At 46.6% G+C, this 22,423-nt stretch overlaps 1 protein-coding gene across 1 annotated transcript; it reads left to right on the forward strand.

Moving 5' to 3' along the window:
- The first annotated feature begins 1,772 nt into the window (after positions 1 to 1,772).
- On the forward strand, positions 1,773 to 10,235 carry LOC104614768 (xin actin-binding repeat-containing protein 1). The gene has a single exon (XM_010295300.1). It carries the CDS (start codon positions 1,773 to 1,775, stop codon positions 9,462 to 9,464), a length of 7,692 nt encoding a protein of 2,563 aa, XP_010293602.1. The 3' UTR covers positions 9,465 to 10,235.
- Positions 10,236 to 22,423: the final 12,188 nt, after the last annotated feature.

A 22,423-nucleotide genomic window follows, 5' to 3' on the forward strand; every position in this document is an offset into this window, starting at 1 on the left:
ATTTATTTTTTAAAAAATATTTATATATATACACACACATACAGATAACATGTCTTCCTATGCAGTTTGATGTTGTTTTTCCTCATGTCTTTTCCAGAGTACTGTGAAGGACAATTCCATTCACTGTCCCCACAGACAGAAAAAAAGCAAGGTAAGAAGTGTTAAAGATAAGCACCATTATCTAACCAAGTATTTGTGGAGTGTGATTTAAATACCCACACAAGGCAGCAAGGAGTGCTTTCATACTGAATATAGCTATCAGCTGCTCAGTCACCCTTCCCCACGTTCAGAAGTTCTTCACAGATGCCCCTAGAAAAACTTATTTTAAAAAGTGCATTCAAAGTATGTTGGCTCCTGTGGAAGATTCGCATTTTACACTTGCAGCAAAATATGCCGATTTTGGTATTCTGGGGTGGTGTTTGTTTTTTTTTCTAACGTTCAATACTTATTTTTAGCCAGAAAAATCTGCGCGTAACAGAGTGAAATAACACCGCACGCCATTGCTTTGAGCAACAACTAATAATATTCCAGGCATAACTCTACAGACGTAACTCCACAGGCATGCCAAGGGTCAGCAGATCTGTTTACTGAAAGGAAAGCCACCAGGATTAGAGTCTTTTTTAGATAATGATTACAGGCCTCAGCTACCTTCCCTTTGGATAAACGCCACGCTAGTGCAGGTATTCAGTTTAGCCCAGAGTTCCCAAGCTAAGGAGAAAAAATGTAGAAAGTGAGGCTCAAAGATGGGCTAAAAAAACACAGTTCGCCCATCACGACTGCATCCTCAGTTCACTTCTGTACCATCGTTGCTGTGAATTCGAGCTGAGCTCAAGCTGACTGAGTCTAAACAGGTATAACATTTGCTGGCCCCCAGTTATGGGTGTTACCCCAACCTCTGGTCCCTCAGCCTTGCTTTTCCCTCCACAGAATTTGGCCTGCTAATTCCAGCATTTTGTAAACCTTAGTCAGCCTCATGCCTGTACAAGTCTGCAACTCAAAAGAGCTTTATTTAAGTCTCTAATTGTATAACTGTGCACCTATTCTGACATAACCATGTAAATGACGGCGTGGGGTACACTTGTGAGTCCAACAAAAGAAATCATTAATGGGACAAACGCCCTTCTCCAAGCCCTCGCTCCTGTGCAAGGAGGGTAGCCCATGGTGCTACCAAAAACCCATCATGCTAGCTCACTACCCAAAAATAGGCTGTCCTCATCAGCTCAGTTTGACAGTTCTGTTTGGTTCCCTCTCCCCGTTTTCTTCTTGAGACCTCTTCACAAATAGCTCCTTGGCTTTCCCCTGCACCCAGATCCTGTATTCCCAGGCTCTCTGCAGGTCCTCACACTTCCCTGGACACTTGTGAGCAGGAGGGAGAAGTTAACTTTTAGCTTTCTACTCTAAGATAGCCGTCTTCATGTTACTCTTGTGGTCACCCTCTCTTGCTGACACAGTCCAAATCAGGCATCTCTGTTACGCTGTAGCTGGACTGAATCCTGGGGACTGTAGACTAACCACCGCACGTGCCTGGATTAGAGACCTTGCTTTAGAGAGCGTTGCTGTGGAACCAGAGCTAACATCAAGCCTGGAGCGTGTGCAGTGGTGTGATGCTTTGGAGTGCTGTGTGCTACTGAACCAAAGGTATGGAGCTTAGTAAGTGCATGGATTTCCCGTGTTGGCTGGCTTTTTCCTTTGCCGTGCTCACTATTAACAGCCATGGTGTTAGGGCCATCTCTTACGAGATGATGCTGACATTTAAAACTGTTTCCCTAAAGATGTCAGAAGCTCAGAAATCATCTAAAGTTGCCATCAAGAAAATGGAAGATGACTTACCTCCCCCTCCCGCCCTTGGCTCAGTCCAAGTCATCGCTCCAGGGAGCCAGGATCTCAACCCACTCCCTGTGCCTCCTCCAAAGCAAGCCTTCTCCAAATTCTACCAGCAGCGTCAAGTGAACGAGCTGAAGAGGCTCTACAGACACATGCATCCTGAGCTCAGGAAGAACTTGGAAGAAGCTGTGACTGAGGACCTAGCAGAAATGCTTAATACTGAGGATCCCAATGCTCAGGCATCTGTGAACCTGGACAAAGTTCTTCCAGGAGAGGTTCAGTCCATGCGCTGGATTTTTGAGAACTGGGCACTTGACTCCATTGGGGACCACCAAGCCACAAAGAAACTGGCAGAAGAAGAGATCATTCCCGGTGGGGATGTGAAAAGTACTTCCCTGAGATTTGAAAGCCAGTCCATCAATGGGGACAGTTTGTCAACATCAGCCAAGATACCAGAAACAGACCTTGCCAGAGGGGATGTGCATACTGCTCGGTGGCTGTTTGAAACCCAACCACTAGACTCATTAAACAAACTGTATTCAGATGAAACTGAAGTGCAGGAGGCGGTGCTCAAGGAGCCTGTCCAGGGAGGTGATGTGAAAGGTGCCAGACAGCTCTTTGAAGCACAGTCCTTGGATGCTATAGGACGCTGCTGCTCAGTGGAGGAGAAGAGCATCCTACAACTCAAGTCAGAAATCCAGGAGCTAAAAGGTGATGTTAAGAAGACTGTTAGGCTCTTCCAAACAGAGCCCCTCTGTGCCATCAGAGACAAAACTGGGAACATCCATGAAATCAAGTCCGTCTGCCGAGAAGAAATTCAGACCAATGCAGTCAGAACGGCTCGCTGGCTGTTTGAGACTCAGCCCCTAGATACCATCAACAAGGACACTTCCAAAGTGCAAATAATCCGTGGGATTTCACTGGAAGAAATTGGAAGGCCAGATGTCAGTGGAGCAAGGTGGATATTTGAAACTCAGCCTCTGGATGCCATCAGAGAAGTCACAGTTGAAGAACAGGATTTCAAGGCTTCAACAGATTTTGTCACAGGGGCAGATGTCAGTAAGCAGAGAATGCTCTTTGAGACCCAGAATCTTGATTCTCTGAAAGGAGAAGCTTCAGAAAGCATTGTAGCCAAAGAACAAGTCATTGGAGGTGATGTGAAATCTACACTCTGGCTATTCGAAACCCAGCCAATGGAAACCCTGAAAGAAAATTTTGAGGTGGGACGTTTAAAGAAAGTAGAGCTTTCAGCAGAGGAGAAGGGAGATGTGAAGCAAAGAAAACATGTCTTTGAGACCTGTCCCTTTGGCAGCATCTCCAAAGCATTTGAGGAAGAAATTCCAGCCACCAACATGGAAGAGGTAGTGAAAGGAGATGTGAAGTCTTTCAAGACCCTGTTTGAGACTCTCCCCTTAGACAGCATTAAGCAGGCTGATGCTGAGCCTGTCACCAAAGAAGAGGAGAAGATTACTGCTGGCAACGTCAAAGCCAACCAAATCCTGTTTGAGACAACACCTTTGTACGCCATCAAGGATAGCTTTGGCAATTTCCATGAAGTCACCTCTGTAAGCAGAGAGCAAATCATCAGTGGTGATGTCAAGAACTACAAATGGATGTTTGAAACCAGGCCCCTGGACCAGTTTGATGAAAGCACCAAGAAAGTAGATATAATACGGGGCATCACAAAACAAGAGGTGGTGGCTGGTGATGTCAGAACAGCCAAGTGGCTCTTTGAAACTCAGCCCATGGATGTCATTCATCACCAAGCCATGCAAGGTGAGGAGCATCCCTCAGTGAAGCGGGAGATCTCCCAGCGGGGGGATGTCAAGACCTGCCGGTGGCTTTTTGAGACCCAGCCCATCCACACCCTGTACGAGAAGGCTGAAAAGAAGCAGGAGGAGGATGGCAGTGTGCCCCAAGGTGATGTGAAGACATACACATGGATGTTTGAGACTCAGCCCCTGGACTCCCTGAAAGGCCAGGAGGAGCAGTATTTACAAGTCAGTAAGGCATACAGTCAGGAGGAATTACAAGGAGCTGATGTCAATACTGCCCGGCACCTATTTGAGACTGAACCCTTGGGCAGCAGTGTTGTTGGTGAAGCTGACCAAAAGAAAACCGTGCGGTACTCCAGTCGTGTGGAGATACAGTCTGGGAAAGTGTCCAGAGTGAAGGAGTTCTTTGAAGCTAAGCCCTTGGATACAGCCACCAAACCAGCATCCCAGAAGGATGATGGGACAATTGAAGCTGGATCCGTGCACAAGTTCACTTGGCTCTTTGAGAACTACCCCATGGACACCCTAAAGGACAGCTCTGAGGGCATCCAGGAAATCCCTCCAGAGAAGGATATCAAGGGGGGAGATGTTGGAGGCAAAAGGTTCGTATTTGAGACCTATTCCCTTGACCAAATCCATGACAAAGTGGATGAGACAGAGCTCCAGAAGATCCAGAAAGACACCATAAGCAAAGCTAATGTCAAGTCCTGCACAATGCTCTTTGAAAGCCAACCCTTATATGCTATCCAGGACAAAGAGGGGGGATACCATGAGGTCACCTCAGTGCAGAAAGAAGAAATCATGAAAGGTGATGTGAAAGGTGCCCGGTGGTTGTTTGAAACGAAGCCTCTGGATCAGATCAAAAAGGAAGAAGAGGTGTTTGTGATTAGGGCTGTCACCCAAGAGGATATCAAGAAAGGGGATGTCCAGGCTGCCCGGTGGAGGTTTGAGACAGAGCCTCTTGACTCCTTCTCAGGACCAAAGATGTCTGTGCCCAGAACAGTAGATGATGTGCAGAAGGGAGATGTTCAGTCCAACAAGCAGCTCTTTGAGTCCCAGCAAGTGGGCCAGAAGAAGTACGTGAGGATGGTCAGCGTCAGTGATGTTCAGCGGGGTGATGTGAGGACATCCACTTGGCTTTTTGAAAACCAGCCTGTCGACTCCCTGTATGGGGATGCAGAGAGAAGCTCATCTATCAGCACAGTGCAGAGAGAGGACAGCCAGAAAGGGGATGTAAAACGCTGCACGTGGTTGTTTGAAACCCAGCCAATGGACACACTTAAGGACCCAGAGGTGATGGCCAGTGCTGGGGCCCAAGAAACGATCCCTCATGCAGATGTGAAAAGTACAACGTGGCTCTTTGAGAGCACGCCGTTGGATAAATTTAGTACTTCTGAAGGTAGTGTAGAAACAGAACTGAAAGTAAGGACCATGAAGGAGACTTTAGAGACACTCTGCACTTGCCAAGCAATTCAGCATGATGGAATCCTCATTGAAGCCAATGATATGGAAAGTGTGAAGATGGTGAAGTACCAGCTCAGTAGCCCAGGTGCTCCAGAGATCCTGAAAGAGGAGATTGTGGGAGGCCATTTGCAAAGGATCATGCTGCAGCTCCTGCACAGAACCAATGTGGAAGCACAGAGTGTGCTGGTGGAGGAGGACAGAGAAGGCAAGATCAAAGTAAGCCCATTGCAGCTACTGGACCAGAGTGAAGCTGTTAAAGGCAAAGAGGACTTGAGCGGAAATGTAGCTAAGGCTTTACAGGGTCTCCTCAGACAAGACGCTTCCATCAAAAAGGGGATGATTTTACAGGAGACAAAGTCAGGATCAGTGAAGATGACTCTCTACTCCCTCCTGTTCCATTCTGTCCATCAGAAAGTTGTCAAGGGTGATGTGAAGTCAACGATAGGGAACCTGCTGGCATCTTCTCAGGAGCAGAAAGCAACAGCAACTGTTAAGCGTGAGGACAATGAGAAGGGAAATGTCCAGCTTTTTGCGAGCTGCATTGAGAAGGGAGATCTAGACTATCTGAAGAATCTCCAGCAGGAGTCAGAGATACAATCCCTCATCTCTTCCCAAGCAGAGCAGGGGGCGGATGAGAGTGCCCCATGGGTTCTGCAGGGCGCTAAGATACATATCTTACCAAATAAAGAGCAAATAGTGAAAGTAATTGCAGAGGGTGAGCCAGGGGCTATGGAGGGACCAAAAAAGTTGTTCGCATGTGGAAGCGTGGGCAACGATGGTCCATTAGAGAGAGAGGCTGTGCATGCAGCAGGTGTGACAGGCACCATTGTGCAATGTCTTGGGAAGCCCCTGCCCACAGTGATGGGAAAAGAAGAAAATCTGTTGGGAGGGCTTAAAGTGACTACAAAATCAGTCCAAAGGGCTGCAGATGTCAGCAAGAAGGCAGAGAAAGAAGCCACCCCTGCCAGTTTGAAGGAACCCAAAGCTGTGACACAAGGCAAATTTCCAGCCCAAATGACGGCTCAGGGAGGAGATGTGGCTGGAAAACAGCAGAGTTTGGTGACTGGGGAAGCCAGCCAGATACAGCCAGAAGAAAAGGCCCTTGGGAGTGATCTTCAGGCTGCAATGCAAAGCCTGAGGCTAGCAACAGCAGAAGCAAAAAACATTCAACACCATGTCCAGAGCAAGCTACAGAGGAACAGGGAGGAGGTGCACATGGCCTGCAGGCAGCAGGCAGCCAGCACACAGGGGACAGTGACTCTTCAATCAACCATACGCCAACAAGACTCCGCATCCACCACGCAGGAGAGCACCAGCACTGCCATCAGGACCACCACCACTAGAGTCCAGGAGGCATCCAAGACCCACACAAGCATGCCTCAGAAGAGCATAGCATCACACAAAAAGGTCAGTGCTTCAGAGGAAGTACAGGGAGGACAACTATTGAGCCAGGAAAGCCAAGTTGTGCCTAGTAGAGATTTTAGCATTAAGGATGGCCTTTATACTGCCACACCCGTGAAAACCTATATAAACCCTTTTGTTGAGTCTGATTACAAAGAGCAATCAGTGCAAGAAGACAGAGATGTTATTGTCAGAGGGGATGTACAGACAGCTATCAGAGCACTGCAAAGTGCCGCCACAGAACAGCGCCTGGTAGAAAAGGAGGATGTTGTCCGAGGTAATTTAAAAGCCACACTTCAGTCGCTGGAAAAGTCTAACGTTAATGTCTCCAGAGGGGATTTTAAAGCCGCTATGATATACAGAAATGCAGGGCAGTCCTGTTCTGTGTGTAAAAAGAAAAATGAGACTCAAGTCGTTAGTAACCAGACTGCTGTAGTGGCTTCAGGGTCACAGGCTGATAATGACTTTCCTCCTCCTCCCCCAGTTGCTGTGATGAAAGCAGAGCATTGCCCACCCTCAACTATAGCAACAAGAGAAGGTGCCCTTCCACTATCAACCAGCAAAAATGAAGGCCCAGGATGTTCTGCACCACTCCAGACCCCTCTTCCTGCCCTGCCTTCTCTGTCCTGCAAACCCAGTGATCAGAGTCCTGCAGAGAAGCCCAGGACTCCTCCAAAACCAGAAATTACTGCCCCACCCAGGAAAAAACCTGTTCCCCCTCCAAAACCTGAGCATCTCTTAAATGAGGCACATTCTGCCTCTACAAATACCAGCACAAGCAGATCAACCAAACCCATCCCTCCACCCCTGCCTCCGAAACCTGCAGGCCTGAGGGAGATCAACAAGCCAAAGCCTCCCACCACGGAGCTGGGATTAAGCTGTATGGAAGTACGTGAGCAATCAGTCCATGGGGAGGTTCAGGCAAAATGCTGCATTTCAGAAACATCTGTGGACAAGCCTGTCACAGTTCAGGGTATGAGCCCTGAGAGAAAGCTGCCAAAAAACACTGCCAAAACCCCTCTTCAAATGGCAGAGGAAAGGTACAAAGCAAGCAAAGGAGGACAAGGAAAGGTGGAATCAGACAGTGCTAAGACTTCAAAGCCAATGAAAAATGGAGTGGTTAGTTTTGAAGTTGAGCAGGGAACGATGAGCAGGAAAGCAGCATCTCCAAGGAGATGCCCAGGTGAGGTGGTTCAGAGGCATGTAGAGCTGTGCCAAGATGAGAATGGGTGCTCTTCAGTATCACATCCAACCTGTCCTGGTAGAGCACAGACACTTCATGTGCCAAGAGAAACTGAGCCAAGCACCTCTTCTGTGGACCACACCACTCCTCCAAAGAGAGGAGATGACATTGCACAAAATGCCTCATCCAAGGTGGAAAGAGAAATGGTGTCTAATTCTTGTGGATCATGGGACAGTCAGAAAGTCACACAGAATGTGAATGAGGTGAGGCAAATATGTCATTCAATGTCCTTCCATCAGCAGTCAATGAACTCTTTTGAGAAGCAACAGCAGGAGAATAGTGGGCAATTGAAATGTCCTGATGGGGAGGCAGAGACACCTGGCCGGGAGAAGCCAGCAGTTGTTATGAGAGAAAAACCCAAGAGAGAAACAGAAGATGAGCGTCGGAAGAGGCTGTCAGTACACAAAGAGGAGATCATGAAAGGCAATGTCAAGGAGGCTATGGAGATCTTTGAGAACCTCAGAAGACAGGAGGAGCTGCAAGAGATCTTGACTCGGGTGAAGGAGTTTGAGGAGGAGACAAGCAAAGTGGATGTGAAAGCTCTGAAGAGCTTCTTTGAGAAGGTCCCTGACTGGGTTGTTCGTCAGAAAGCCCACCAGGCCAAGCAACAGGATAGGGCTGAGGCACTGGCAAAGGAGGACACTGACAGTGTCTCCTCAGTGGAGCTGGCTTTTGGGGACCTGGAGCGAGCAAGTGCTGAGATCATCCACCTGAAGGAGCAGACACTTGCCCGGCTCCTGGACATCGAGGAAGCCATCAGGAAAGCTCTGTATTCTGTCTCTAGTCTCAAGTCTGAGTCAGACATCGCTGGGCTCTCAGGGCTCTTCAAGGAGTCTTTGGGGAACACCCAAAGCTCTGTGAGCAGCAGCAACATCCGTAAAATCAGTATTGTCTCAAGCAAAGCCAAGCAGGAGGGAACCACACTGGAGGCAGGGGAGGCAGCATCTGGGGGGGATGCAAAGGTGGCAGAAAAGACCGAGGTAACCAAGGCAGAGCTAGAGGTCCCCCGCCTCATTCAACCTCGCGTCAGCTCTCCCTCCTCACCTTCCTACATCTCCATTGAGTCTGCTGCCAGGAAACCAGCAGAATCATCCAGGACAGCACATTCCCCCTGGGACAACCCTTCACCAGACTGTCTTGACTCTCCAGGAAAGAGGGATGCTTTTGCTCAGGATGGCTTTAGCTCCTTTAGCCATCCATCAGCAGGGTTTACTGGGCATGACATGGCCCCCTTTGAGAAGAGACCTGAGCCTGTCCAAACAAAAGCTGGGCTGAGCTCAATGAAACAGCACACCCTTGGCAATGTCAACCATCAGATCAGTGAGAAAGAGAGGTGCCCTCTGGACACCTCCAAAGGCAGCTGCCACTGTGGGATGAAAGGAGGTTTTTTGGACTACTGCTCCCTGAATGTCCCCAGCCCACAAAATCCACGGAGGCAGAAAAGCATCTTGGAGCTGCAGACAGGGCCCGATGGGTCCAAGCTCTATGGAGCCACCCGGACTGTCATGGAGCAGTATGAGGAAATGGACCAGTTTGGAAACAAAATCATCACTTCATCCACCACAGTCACCAAACAATCTGAGACACAAACATCTTCCACATGCGACGTGGTCCCTCATCCCAAATATGAGGTATCTGCCTCACCCATGTTTCAGAGGTACTTGAAGAGCCCAGGCGAAGACTTCCACACCAACGGCAGTATTCAGGAGCCAGGAGTGGTCTTTGTCACCTTTGGCAACTCCAAGCCAAAGAAATAGGAGATTCTGGAGAGCAAGAGAGAATTGTATAAGACAAAAAAGAAAGTCCACAATAAAAAAATCTCCTGGTTTATCCACATTACACACAGGGATTCATGTACACCCTAAGGATTTCTCAGGGTCATTGTCTTGGTGTTTGCATACAGACAGGACAAATGCAGTCTGCTTTGACACACCGGAGGAGAACAGCCCTCACCTGGCAAACCCAACAGACTTGGTGCTGCACCGCAACCCAGAGCCCTGACACTGTTAGAAGCACAAGGGAAAAATCCATCCATGGGCACCATAGGGTAGCTGCTTCCCTCTAGAGTGTTTGGGAGGGGCGTGGTATCGGGCTTCTCTGAACTAACACAGAAGAAAGGATAGGCAGGATCAATTAAAGAACCAACCAAACTGGTCATTGGCAAACAAACACCTTTATCTTACCTTCTTTTTCTAATTTCAATACAGACTTTCCAAGAAGGGTATCCTAAACGCACGTATGTACACACGCTCATATTGATGGGTGGGGTGGATAGGTTTTCTCCTAGCCATTAACAAAAGAAAAGGAAAAAAAATATCAAATTGCTGTCACTATTGGGGCTGGGGGAGTTTACTTCTCAGTTCTTGTAAACTATTCAATGCTACTGAAAATTGTCAAGCCAAGACCCACAGCTAGTATCAGTGCCATTCCCCCAAAGAAGTTATGAAAGATTCTCTACTTGAGTCAGAATAGTTACTGCTTTCCTTTCTTTATTTTTAGAATTGTAATTTATTATTCAATATATACAAAAACCTTATTTTAGATTTTCCATGCTTTCATACATGTTTACTGTTTAAATTCATTTTGAGACTTTGTAAAGCAATTTTCTTTTTATTATGACTTTGTTTTGTACCTTCTCAACTCAAGATTTTAGATATTTGTGGCTTTTTTTTTTTTAACTTGTATTGCTGCGTTCTGAAGGTAAACATTACCTCTAAAAATACTTTGGTCTGGTTGAGTTTCTTTTCTTGATCGCTTGTTTCCTTTCAAAGTACCTAGAAATCATCGCTCAATGAACCAGTTGAATCACATACTGAGAGCACTCTAAATCACTGGAGGGATTTAGCCTGTCTCTTCTTTACAGTGTGGGTGGATTACCAGCCCTGCAGCAAGCAGCATTCATACTCTTGTCTGAAAACTGAGTTGAGTGCAGGGTGATATACACCACCAGGGCCCTGTGTAGGTGTGTGAAGACTGGGTAGGATGTATAGACCAAGCAAGGTCTGAACACTTGACCATACCTATTTCCTCCATGTGAGAAGGCAGATGAGGTGGTGTGCCTCCATAAGCCTTACAAGGAGGGGCAGTTGATTTTTTATTATGACTTTGTTTTGTACCTTCTCAACTCAAGATTTTAGATATTTGTGGCTTTTTTTTTTTTTTAACTTGTATTGCTGCGTTCTGAAGGTAAACATTACCTCTAAAAATACTTTGGTCTGGTTGAGTTTCTTTTCTTGATCGCTTGTTTCCTTTCAAAGTACCTAGAAATCATCGCTCAATGAACCAGTTGAATCACATACTGAGAGCACTCTAAATCACTGGAGGGATTTAGCCTGTCTCTTCTTTACAGTGTGGGTGGATTACCAGCCCTGCAGCAAGCAGCATTCATACTCTTGTCTGAAAACTGAGTTGAGTGCAGGGTGATATACACCACCAGGGCCCTGTGTAGGTGTGTGAAGACTGGGTAGGATGTATAGACCAAGCAAGGTCTGAACACTTGACCATACCTATTTCCTCCATGTGAGAAGGCAGATGAGGTGGTGTGCCTCCATAAGCCTTACAAGGAGGGGCAGTTGATGAACCAGCCATCATGCAGTGCTGTGCCTCAACTCACATCTTAAGTTGGCCTCAGTTTGGGAGTGAGGTGAATGACCAAGGTGTTTGCTCCAGGTGTGGGAGAATGTGAGGAGCCTGCAAAGTGACTGGATGTATTCTCAGAGAGCTGTGTCCTACAGCCGGGCTCATAGACTACCAACCCCTGGGTCTGACTGTAGACCTTCTAGCTGATCTATGGCAAGACACCTCATCTCTCAGTGCATCAGTTTACCTTTCTGCAGAATGGGACCATAACCTCATTCAAATAAGACATCAGTAAGATGTTATGGCTAACATTTGCTTTTTCCTTCTGAGCAAAAAGAGCCCACACTCGTGAATGAAGAGCAGGACATTGGACACTGGAGGAAGGGACTGTTGCAGAATCTACCACTCCATATCCCTGAGTCCATAACTAGGTTTTTAAATAGCAGATATCATCTTGCATCATGCAACACTTTGTTCAAGGTGTTGTAGACCAGGTAGGAGTTCTTCTTCCTCCCTGAAAAACAGGTACATACCCAGAGCTCATTGGTTTGCCCCTAGGATCCCATAAATATGAAAGTAAGATATGCCAAAAGAAAAGTAAAAACATTGTTTCCAGTTCCACCAAAGAATACACCAAAGGTTGAGGTAGAAGAGCAGATCATCACAAACTGAGCATATCTAGTTTCAGGGGATGAGAAAAAATAACTGCTTAGACCTTCCCAATTGTTTTAGTAGGACCAATTACAGAAACAAGGGAGAGTTAGTAATTTGGAAATCCTCTTCAAAGTTTTTTCAACACTGCTTTTTTATCCGTTTCTTTCTCATCTTGGCTTGTTTCAGGATGCCCATAACACATTTGTTTCATTTCTTTTTAAGGACAGCTGTGGAGCAGTTTTACTAAGCTGCAAACAGGTTGCTTGGGCAATGAAAATGATTCCACAGGAACTCAAATAAACCCAAATATCCTGCACCGACAGTGCTTAAGAATACTGATTTTATTGTTTGTGTTTCTGTTTTTACAGGATTTCTGAATGTCTCAATGAGCCATTTATGAGGCTAAGATCATTTAAGATGTGTTTCTTTCACGGTATTTCCATCAGCCAGGAACTGAAATATCATGAGGGGACAGATGCCGCATTATTTCAGCAACATACATGGCTCCTTGAAGCACTGAAAGAGCTAGAGAAAAAAAAAATGCAAGGATTAGAAACTCAAATACAAGCTGAAGGATCAGCTCATATTCTCCATGCTTCTGGCCTTGCAATAATAAACTAGCAGAGCACATACAAACTTTCAAATTCCAAATAGGTTGTCATAGTTTTTCCATGATGTCGTGGTTTAGCCCCAGCCGGCAACCAAGCCCCACGCAGCCACTCGCTCACTCCCCCACGGTGGGACGGGGGAGAGAATCGTAAGAGTAAAAGTGAGGAAACTCATGGGTTTGAGATAAAGACAGTTTAATAAGTAAAGCAAAAGCCGCGCACGCAAGCAAAGCAAAACAAGGAATTTGTTCACTACTCCCCACGGGCAGGCAGGGGTTCAGCCATCTCCAGGGAAGCAGGGCTGCGTCACGCGTAATGGTTTCTTGGGAAGACAGACGCCATAACTCCGAACGTCCCTCCGCCCGTTCCTTCTTCTTTGTCCCAGCTTTATATACTGAGCATGACGTTATATGGTGTGGAATATCTCTTTGGCCAGCCTGGGTCAGCTGTCCCAGCTGTGTCCCCTCCCAGCTCCCCGTGCCCCCCAGCCTGCTCGCTGCAGGCCAGCATGAGAAGCTGGACTGTCTTTGACTGCTTAGCAACAACTCAAAACATCAGCACCTTATCAACATTTTCTCATCCAAATCCAAAACATAGCCTCACGCTAGCTTCTATGAAGAAAATTAACTCTACCCTGGCTGAAACCAGGACACATGATCTTTGGATACAGGACACGCCATTGTTCACCGTTCTTTGCCCTAGTGGGTCGCTGCATTCTCACACAGTGCTAGGTAGATATTTTCAAGAGCAAACTCTCTGGGAGAATTACCTGGACCAGTGGACAGAGGTCGGATGGCCTTGTCTTAACTGTACCTCCTTGAGCGGTCAAAGCACAAATTCAGCTACGAATCTGGTTCTCTTGCAGCAGTAGACATGAAATATGCCACATTTGAAGTGTCTATATCAATTACTACCCTTCCCAGCTCCATTTCAGCCACTGGTCTCCCTGAGGATACTCAGTCTTAGCTCAGAAAGCTTTGTGCTCTCCATCTTCTCCACCTTTCAATAACACAGGCATTTTCAAGCTGACCCTTGCTACTATGAAGATTTCAATTCACCTAGGGAAGAAAAGGCAACAACTGATAAGCCATAAGCCAGCTGCAACTTTCAGCATGGCAGTAATCAACAGTGTACTAGAAGAGCCTCCCAGGAACACTATAACTGCTTTTCACAGAAGTCTTAAGATAATTTCCTTGCCCACAGTGCCATTCGATTGCTGCTAATCACCCCTCTATCTTCCAAACCATTAGGAAGGCTCATTCCTAGGGCTGATAAAAATACCTCTGAAGAACAAGAGTATTTGTCACACACCAGACAGTGAGCACTTAAAATAAATCCCCTGGCGAGAGACCTGCATCCTCTATAAAACGTTATCCCACTTTGGGAACACGCTCCAGGAGGACACACATTCATTCCCAGCTAAGAGGAGAGACATCTTACCTGTTTGCTAAACAGCTCTGCTTCCTTCCTTGGTGATGATTAAAGGAAAGCATTTTTTTCTTATACCACAGAGACACATCAACAGTTACCCTCTTCTCTGCCAGGACACGCACCTTCGTGCTGTATGGGAGCTCGTCACTGTCAGGAGAAATGCCTGCGACACTGCCTAGATCTAACTGTGATTTGTACTGCCGGATACAACAAAGTTGATCCATAGGCTGAGATTTATTACTGCCAGGAGTGTCACTCTGATCCATCGTCACAGATGATGCATGATGCATCATGCAGCTGCCCATCACCACTTACTGTTTCTTTGTCAAATAACCTGCTCATTTCCTCCTGTGAAATGACATCCATGCTAAAGGTGCAGAGCTTCAATTTCTCTTGGAGACACCAGCTAGCACAGCATCACTTTCCATCTGGTTTCTGCTACCATTTTCCCCTTGAAGGATCTATCCTTGCACAAAAGCATATTTCTGCTTCACCTTCACCAGCTCTGCCCTCCTGTTGGCATCAGCACAGTTCTGTAGTCACATTGGTGAAATTCATCTTGCCTGACTCATTTTGTCCAACTACATGGGCCTGTTTTAGGTTACATGTATCACCTTCTAGATTCCCTCAACTGGACTTCCAATGAGTGTACTGGGAGTTTAGACACGTAGACACAGAACTATGGTCTCCTCTCTGTAGAGAACTGGAATAGCAGAGATATGCTGAGGTCGTTGCAGATCGAAGAAAAGACTGGGGTTTTGTTTGTATACTTCCTTCTAGAGAGAGGGAAGAAAACCAAAGATGTTAAACTCTTCTTCTTGAAAGTGTTGTCATAGGAAAACAAAGATGACTTGACCTTACTTGTATGTTCAGCCAAAATGAAGGTAATTAAAAAAAAAAATTGGTCCCTCGTGTGTCCTGCAAAACAGGATAAGCACTTACTGAAAAAAAGGATGGAGGGATCAGAGAGCAGCAGCAAAACTCTATTAAATCAAACTGTGGCAAATGACCCCCAACAAAGAGGCAGAGATGCCTTCATGTGAAGGAGTATCAGTAATCAGACCACTGACCTGGTCAGTCAGAGTTAGGTTAGGCTCAGCTGTGCTCATCTTGGGGCTTTGGACAGGCTTGACTTGCTGATGGACTCACTGGGTAAACTGAGGCTCTGCTTCATACCACAGTGAAAAGGAGGACACAGAGATATCCACATTGTCACCAGAATCCTCTGGGTTACTTGACCATGCAGGCAACCTAGAGATATTTCTGCAGCTAGGCTGATGTCCAAGCTTTATTCCCTTTCTTTCTCCACTAATACAATAGCTGGTGTTGGCAATGCTTTCCAGAGAGATTCCCTGGGCTCCTCACATAAAGTGGTGTTTGAGGAAGCAGGTCATGGCATAAAATGCAGTCCACAGAGTAAACACACTAGAGTAAACCACCAAGTTTATGGAGCTGTGGGAGCTTTAATGCTGAGATGTGCTGCCTTTTTATGGTTTGGACTATGTGGAGCAGCCATAGGATATCAGTGATTTTAGGAGTTGCGCAGACACAGTTTTTGAGTCAGAGACTCTGATAGTGTTTCTCACCTCACTCAAGGCTTGTAAATGATTCAGCTGAGTGAATCGTTTGCTTTCAATCAAATTAATAATTTCTCTCATCAGGGGTCCAAGAGTGTCTTTTCTTTCTGTCCTGACTGAAAATTAGTGCTGACCTATCCAAGATGACAAGTAAATTGAGTCAGACAGAAATCTGAGCTCTCACAAGAGATCTGCAGAAGAACATCAAGAAAATCCAACACAAGCAGAAGATTCATCAACTTAGCTTGCAGATGCGTTTCCAAGTGGTCATGATTCAGAGTTATTTAACTTCAGTTTCTCCTTCTTCTTCAGCCCATGTTGAAAGAAGTGTGTGCCTCATGCCTGCAGCCTGTCTACTCCATGGAGCGTGTGATCACTGACAAAGTCTGTGTGCACCGCTCATGTTTCTGCTGCCAGGTCTGCAGCAGGAAGCTGAGGTGAGTGGTAGGACCCAGGTGCATTTATTTTTAAGGAATGTCCAGGTAGTTTCCATCACAATAGTCCAAGGGTAATTCCAACAAGGCAAGCTTCAGGAAATGAGAAAGGGCAGACAGTTTCCGTGATACAATCTGCCTCTCCATCACTGGAGTCTGAAGACTGCTCACCTCAAGCTTGTAGGCTTCTGGTGGTGCAAGGTTGAGCTGAAAATACAAGAAATGTTTACAATTTGGGAATGTTGATATGGAATTTAATTGGAGGAGTTGTTTGGGTGCCTCACATGTTCATGGAGTCAGGTAGGTTGGAAGGTACCTCTGGAAGTCTCCACCCAGCCTCCTGCAGGTCCAAGAAGGGCAGGTAGCTCAGGACCATGTCCAGGAAGAGATTCCACAGCCTCTTGGTTGGGGGCCCTCTTTCAAGATTTGACCACCAGTGAAAAGGTTTTTTCTTATATCTCACCACAATTTCCCATGTTACAACTTGCTCCCATTGCCTCCCATCCTGCCACCGTTGACCTCCAAGAGCACTCCAGCCCTGTCTTCTCTATAACCTCCCATAAAATAGACACACACAGCAATGAATTCCTCCCTCTTAACCGTCTCATTATAAGACCTGGCTAACCCAGCTCTCAGTCTCTCCTCAGATAACACATGTTCCAGGCCCCTGACCACCTTGGTGGTCCTTTCCAGTATGTCAATGGCTTTCTTGCACTGGTGAGCCAAAAACTGGACAAAGTACTCCACATGTGCTCCTACAAGTGCCAAATGCAGAGGAACAGTCACTTCTTTTGACCAGTTGGCTGGGCTTTTGCTAATGCAGCCTAGGATGTAGTTGGCTTCTCTGTCACAAGGGCATTGATGGCTTGTTTTCAGTTTGTCAGTCACTGAGACACCTCAGTCCCTTTCTGCGAGGCTGATTGCCATCGTCTTGGCCTGCAGTTGTTGTATCACGGGAACCCTGCACAGTTTTACCCATATGGTCCATGCTGTGCATACAGGGTGGGGAGAGATGAAGGGCTGGTGTGAAGCCTGGCCTGTAAATGAGATTGCACATAACCTGGACTACAGCTCCCAGAGGTATTGCAAGGAAATGTTTAATTTTTCACGTTTCAGGTTTTGAAAGAAAAATCAAACATATCCTAAGAAAACAGACACTACTTTTGAAAGGTTTCATTCTTCAAACACCTTCCCTTCCCCAACAGTTTCCACTGAAAAACAATTTTGCTGAAAACCTGTCCATCAGTGCTGCTGTTAATCCTGCCCTCCCACACAGCTGCTAACAGCTATGTCAATGTGTGTTTTCCAGCTTGCAAAACTATGCTGCCCTCCATGGGGTGTTCTACTGCCAAGTCCACTACAAGCAGATGGCTGGAGCTAAAAGCAGAAGTGAAACGGAAAGGCTGGAGCACAAGCTAGGAGACCATCAGGTTCAGCGAGCGGCAATGGTAGGCAGAGGACCACAGCTCCAGGACTGGTATAACAGGGCCAAAAAAGAGACTGAAACAAGAGAGAAACTCACATCCTTCAATGCACAGTGCAGGTTGTGGCCAGCTGAGCACAGGCAAGAGCTGAACAGCAGGTCTGTCCTCTTAGGGAACAAGCTCAGAATGGGCTGGCCACCTGCAGAAACAGCCTTGTTGGCTGTAGATGGAAAAGTTGGAAAGGGAGCGTGTTCCTGGAAAAAGCCCACACTGAGCCTGCAAACCCACCAGGCTGCGGGCAGCAGGGTGGGCAGGATGATGCTCAGGGGTCAGGAGGAAAAATCAGCAGCAGTGGAGAAGGGAAGCTTCTTACCTGGTGTCACCTATACCAAAGAAAGAGAGCAAACGTGTTCCTGGCCCAAGACTGGAGAACAGAGAGATGGTGAGAAAACTGGGGATGGGGACATGCCCGGAGGGAAGCGAGGTGGCAAGGTGTCCCAGCGAGTGGCTGCGATCCAACAGGGCAAAGCCCAGCTGAAGAGAGGACCTGCCTCTGCTTCCTCCCCTCTGGTCCTGGAGCCTGTGATATCCCTGCCTCATGGCTCACTCGTTGACCACCACACCACACGTCAAAGCACTAAACCCACAAAGTGGATGTACCTGGGGGAAAAAGGGGGTGGCATCCTCTCTGCTGCGGAGCTCCCTATGAAGGAAAACAAGGTCTGTGGGTCTCTCAGCACACCCAACGAAGGAGGCACCATACTTGCAATGACAGATGACAAGCCTAAACTGACCATAGGCACCCCAGCTACTGCAGGAAACAAGCATCATCTTGGAGAGAGAATGAACAGCCCACAGCCCATCTGTGAGCCCGAAACTAGAAACTCCACAAGTATAGAGCTAAAATGTGGAGCTGAGGGTGTTGATCCCCCTGAATATGAAGCTGAAGAAGCCCACTGCCTCTCTGGTGTGTCAGGGACCCCTTGTGAATCCTTTGAATCCCTGGAACCAGAAGGGCTGAGTGTATTACCTGAGATCGCTGAGCTGGTGAATGAGAAATCAAAAGCAAACACTGATGAGTTCCCTGGGAAACAGATACCAGTAGTATCAGAGGAAAATACGCAGCCATCCAGCATAAGTCATTTGCCTGGGACTGAGAGTAAAGGGGCAGAATTTGAGAAGAGAAAAGCATTGAAACCAATAAATACATCAGGTTTTCTGGAAGAATCCAGTCCTGAGCATACTTCTCCGGAAAACAAAATAGAGGAGAACAGAGTCTCCTCACCTGGTTTGCCAGAGATGACAGATGACTACAATGTGTCCTGCCTACAAGAAACAGAACCTCAGGCCACATGTGGCCGACCGATAACTAACCCTCACAAAGATATTGTGAGACATGATGTAAAATCACCTGGCAAGGATTTTCCAGTATCAGCAGACACATCTCTGAAAGGAACCTGTGTCACTTGGCCCTCACATGATGAAGTCAACAACTACAAGTCAAAGGATACCAGAGAAGTTCTTAGTGGAAACACCTCTCACGTTTCTGAGCAACCAGACAAGAAATTAGGCTCTTCCAAACCAGACAAATCTGGAGGTCATCCAGTGAATGAAGAAAAAATGGATCTGAAACTCCCAGGGGACAGCACTGTGCATAAATCAAGGCCTGCTGTCCAGAGCAAGGAGACCAGAAGCAGTCAAGCCTGCAGAGAGATGCTGGGTAAAGGTTTCAGGCTTGGGAAAAAACCCTTCACTATGCTTTTTGGTTCTGAAGACAAAGGCAGCACTCTCAAGATGGACACAACAACTCAAAGGAAACCCACTAAGCCCCAGTCAGCCCTTGTCACTTTGTTTGGTTACCCCTCAGGGAAGAAGCAGAGTCAACGAGAAAATCCTGCAATATCCTCAGAACAAACAAATATTGAAAACAGGCATGAAAAACCCCAGGACCTCCTCAGCTCCCCCAGCCAAGCAAAACAAAAGGCCTCCAGGAACGATCAGCTGCCACAGCCAGGGAAGGCAGAGGTCACCCGTATCCAGGACAGCTCTGGAAGCTGCTCAGACTCTGCTGTGGGCAAGGAGACTGGTATCCTGTTGTTAGGTCCTGGTGCAAGCATTTCATGTGATGATAAACATGAGAGAACTGAACTTGATATTCATGACCAACTGGCTTTAAATAGTGAAGTTCAGCAGCAACAGGACAGCTATTGGCCCTCTCTCATGCCAGCACAGGAAAATCAGAAAGAAGCTGCAGAAACCTTAGAAGGTGGAACAAACCTTCTACATCCTCCTCCAGAGCTTATGCATGCAGCTGATAACAGCAAAAATCTCATCAGGGAAGGAAATCATGATGCTCATCTACTAGAAATTCAGAACGTATTGAGTTGGGATGTCCAGGACACAGTGATAGAGGATGGGATATTTTTTTCACCCGGCACTTCAGAAAAATTACCCAAGGAATCTGAGTTTCCGTTAGACAATGTGGATTTTCTGGAGGACAATAACTTATTCGTTGCTGGAGGACAAGATTTTCACAGAATAGCAAGTAAAACCCCAAATTCAGACTCACAGAATTCAGAGGCAGAAACTCCACCTTGCTTTGATCCAAATCCTTCAGAATTATGCCAGGAAATTGCAGCAGAAACAAATGCTCCACTAATGCTGTGGGACACCTCCAGCCTCTCACTTCTTGCTGGACAAGATGAGATTAATATTAGAGACCCAGAAGGGATTCAGAGCTGTGCACTGCTGCAGCAGTTGGATCCACAGTGCCAGGCTCCAAAAGCTGCAGAAGATACATTTGGGTTGGGTCTCAGTGCTGAAGGCTCAACAAACAAACATCTCTCTGCACAGAAAGACAATTTTCCTGCAATGTACATGTTCACCAGACATGCCTCTGAAGCTCTTAATCAAAGTGTCTTTGATCCTTTCGATGTTTATTCAGACAAAATGGGCCAGGAGGCACCTGAAAAAATGAACACGAGTGGAAAAACATCAGGAGTTGAAGAAGATTGTGAAAGCTTCTCTTCTGCAGACCCAAATGTGTTAAATGATGGCCTTTTAGACCAGGAGTTCTTTATATAGTTGAAAAAAAGAAGATTAATAAAAGCACCCATCCCTGTAGCACAAGTTAGCTGATATAGAACAAAAATTGATTCATGAAATCAGTTTAGAAATCCCCCACTCCTCTGACACGAGACAACTTCAGTTGTGCATAGGCTGATTTATTAATGGCTTAAGGAGCTAAATTTAAGATCTCTGTCCTAGTCATAATGGGTCAGTGCTCAGTTCCCAACAGAGAACATTGCAAGAACTGGCTTCACTGTGAGGAATCTCCAAGGAGAGACTGACCAGCATCCCGTTCTCTGTACCCAGGGGTCTTCTGCAGAGGGTATCTTCTGCAGAGGGGACATACTGCCCAGATCCCTCAGAGGATGTCTTCATGGCCACTGTCTGCATGGCAGAGGGGAGAGAGATCTCCAAAGAGGTCCAACCAGCAAGCGGCCATGAGCAACAAGCTAATCAAGAACTAGAAACTCAAATGAGAAGAGAATGTCATCATCAGGAAGGAACCAAATCCTTGGCCACAAGTGCACAGGTGAAATGCAATGGGTAAAGGCAAAGCTGAGAGAGGCAGGGTGAAGATTTGTCTCCAAATGAGGTTTATGTCTGCAATATAAGCGTTCAATGTAAATCAGATGTTTAAGCCCACACCAGGGTCAATGGAGAATTAGTAAGTATGGTCAGTGCAACCTGGGGAGTGATTCAGTACACCCTAACACAGACAACCGCGTTCTGAAAGCTAACAAACAGCTCTCTGGACTCTATGTTGACCCATCTCCACTAACTACAGTGCATCCTGAGGTATCTATTTCACATATAGACAACTGCATTTAGACATCCAGAGATGAATCGAACCGAAAATATCATGCACCTTTTCACCATATGCCTACACTTAATAATAGTGATATCTCACTGCCCTCATTACATTTTTCCTTCAGTAGACTGCAGAATTGCTTCACATAGGAGGTCACCATCATTAGCCTCATTGTACGATGATAAGCAAAGATAAGTGAAACGATCTTGCCACGGTCAGCCAGTCAGAAGGGCAGAGGAGAAAAGGGAACCCAGTCTTGGGATATGGGGACATTGCTACATCCACTCTCCTTGTGTGGTTGCACTCTGACCCTCTCTGACTGCCCTTTACTGCCATAACATAAATGTTATAGAAGTTAACAATTACACTAATGATAAACAGGCTCACCAGAAACCTCAGAGGGTCAAAGCAAGAACACGTGTATTATGAAAAGGATCGTGGAGCATATCCCTTCACCTGTTTTAATCAGCTGTCTGTAAAAAAGAAGGATGAAGATGTTAAAATAATTAATTTTTAAAATAAATAAAAAAACAGAAAACCAACCTCCCTGCCTCACCAGTGCCATAATAAGCCTGGCTCTGTCAGATCTGCTGGAGGAATAAAGCTGCTTAATGACTGCATCTGCTGCAAAGCAGTGTGTCAGTGCCCTGTGCGGGGAGACAGTTCACACAACATGAATCAGGGAAAAGGGAGATGTCCTTGAAAGATACATGACCCATTAGATGCTGAAGTTGATCTCACCTTGGGATGGGGCAAGAGACTTGGGATAGAGGTGCTGCCACCTCACAGCCTTGCCTGAAACCTGGCCAAGCTGTGTTTAAGAGATCGAGAAATGAGACCTAACAGTTCGCAAGGATTAAGCACCTTTCACCAAAAGCAGTGGGAAGGCGGTAGCCGGTTACCTGTGCTAAAGACGCTCTGAGTGGCACCCCAGACCAAACTGTCACTAGCACATGCCACCCATAAACCTGACTTCTCCCTGGTGACACTAAGAGGAAGAGGGAAAATGCAGAAGCACCACAGCTGGCTGGTACGAATCCGTTCTGGCTGCAATTCACCCCAACATATTAGGTGTCCAAGTGAGCCTCCAACCATAGTCACTCCTCATGTCCGGAGCTGTGTAAAAGAAAAG

The sequence above is a fragment of the Phaethon lepturus genome, unplaced genomic scaffold (genome assembly GCF_000687285.1).
Source record: "Phaethon lepturus isolate BGI_N335 unplaced genomic scaffold, ASM68728v1 scaffold20929, whole genome shotgun sequence".
Classification (NCBI taxonomy): Eukaryota; Metazoa; Chordata; class Aves; order Phaethontiformes; family Phaethontidae; genus Phaethon; species Phaethon lepturus.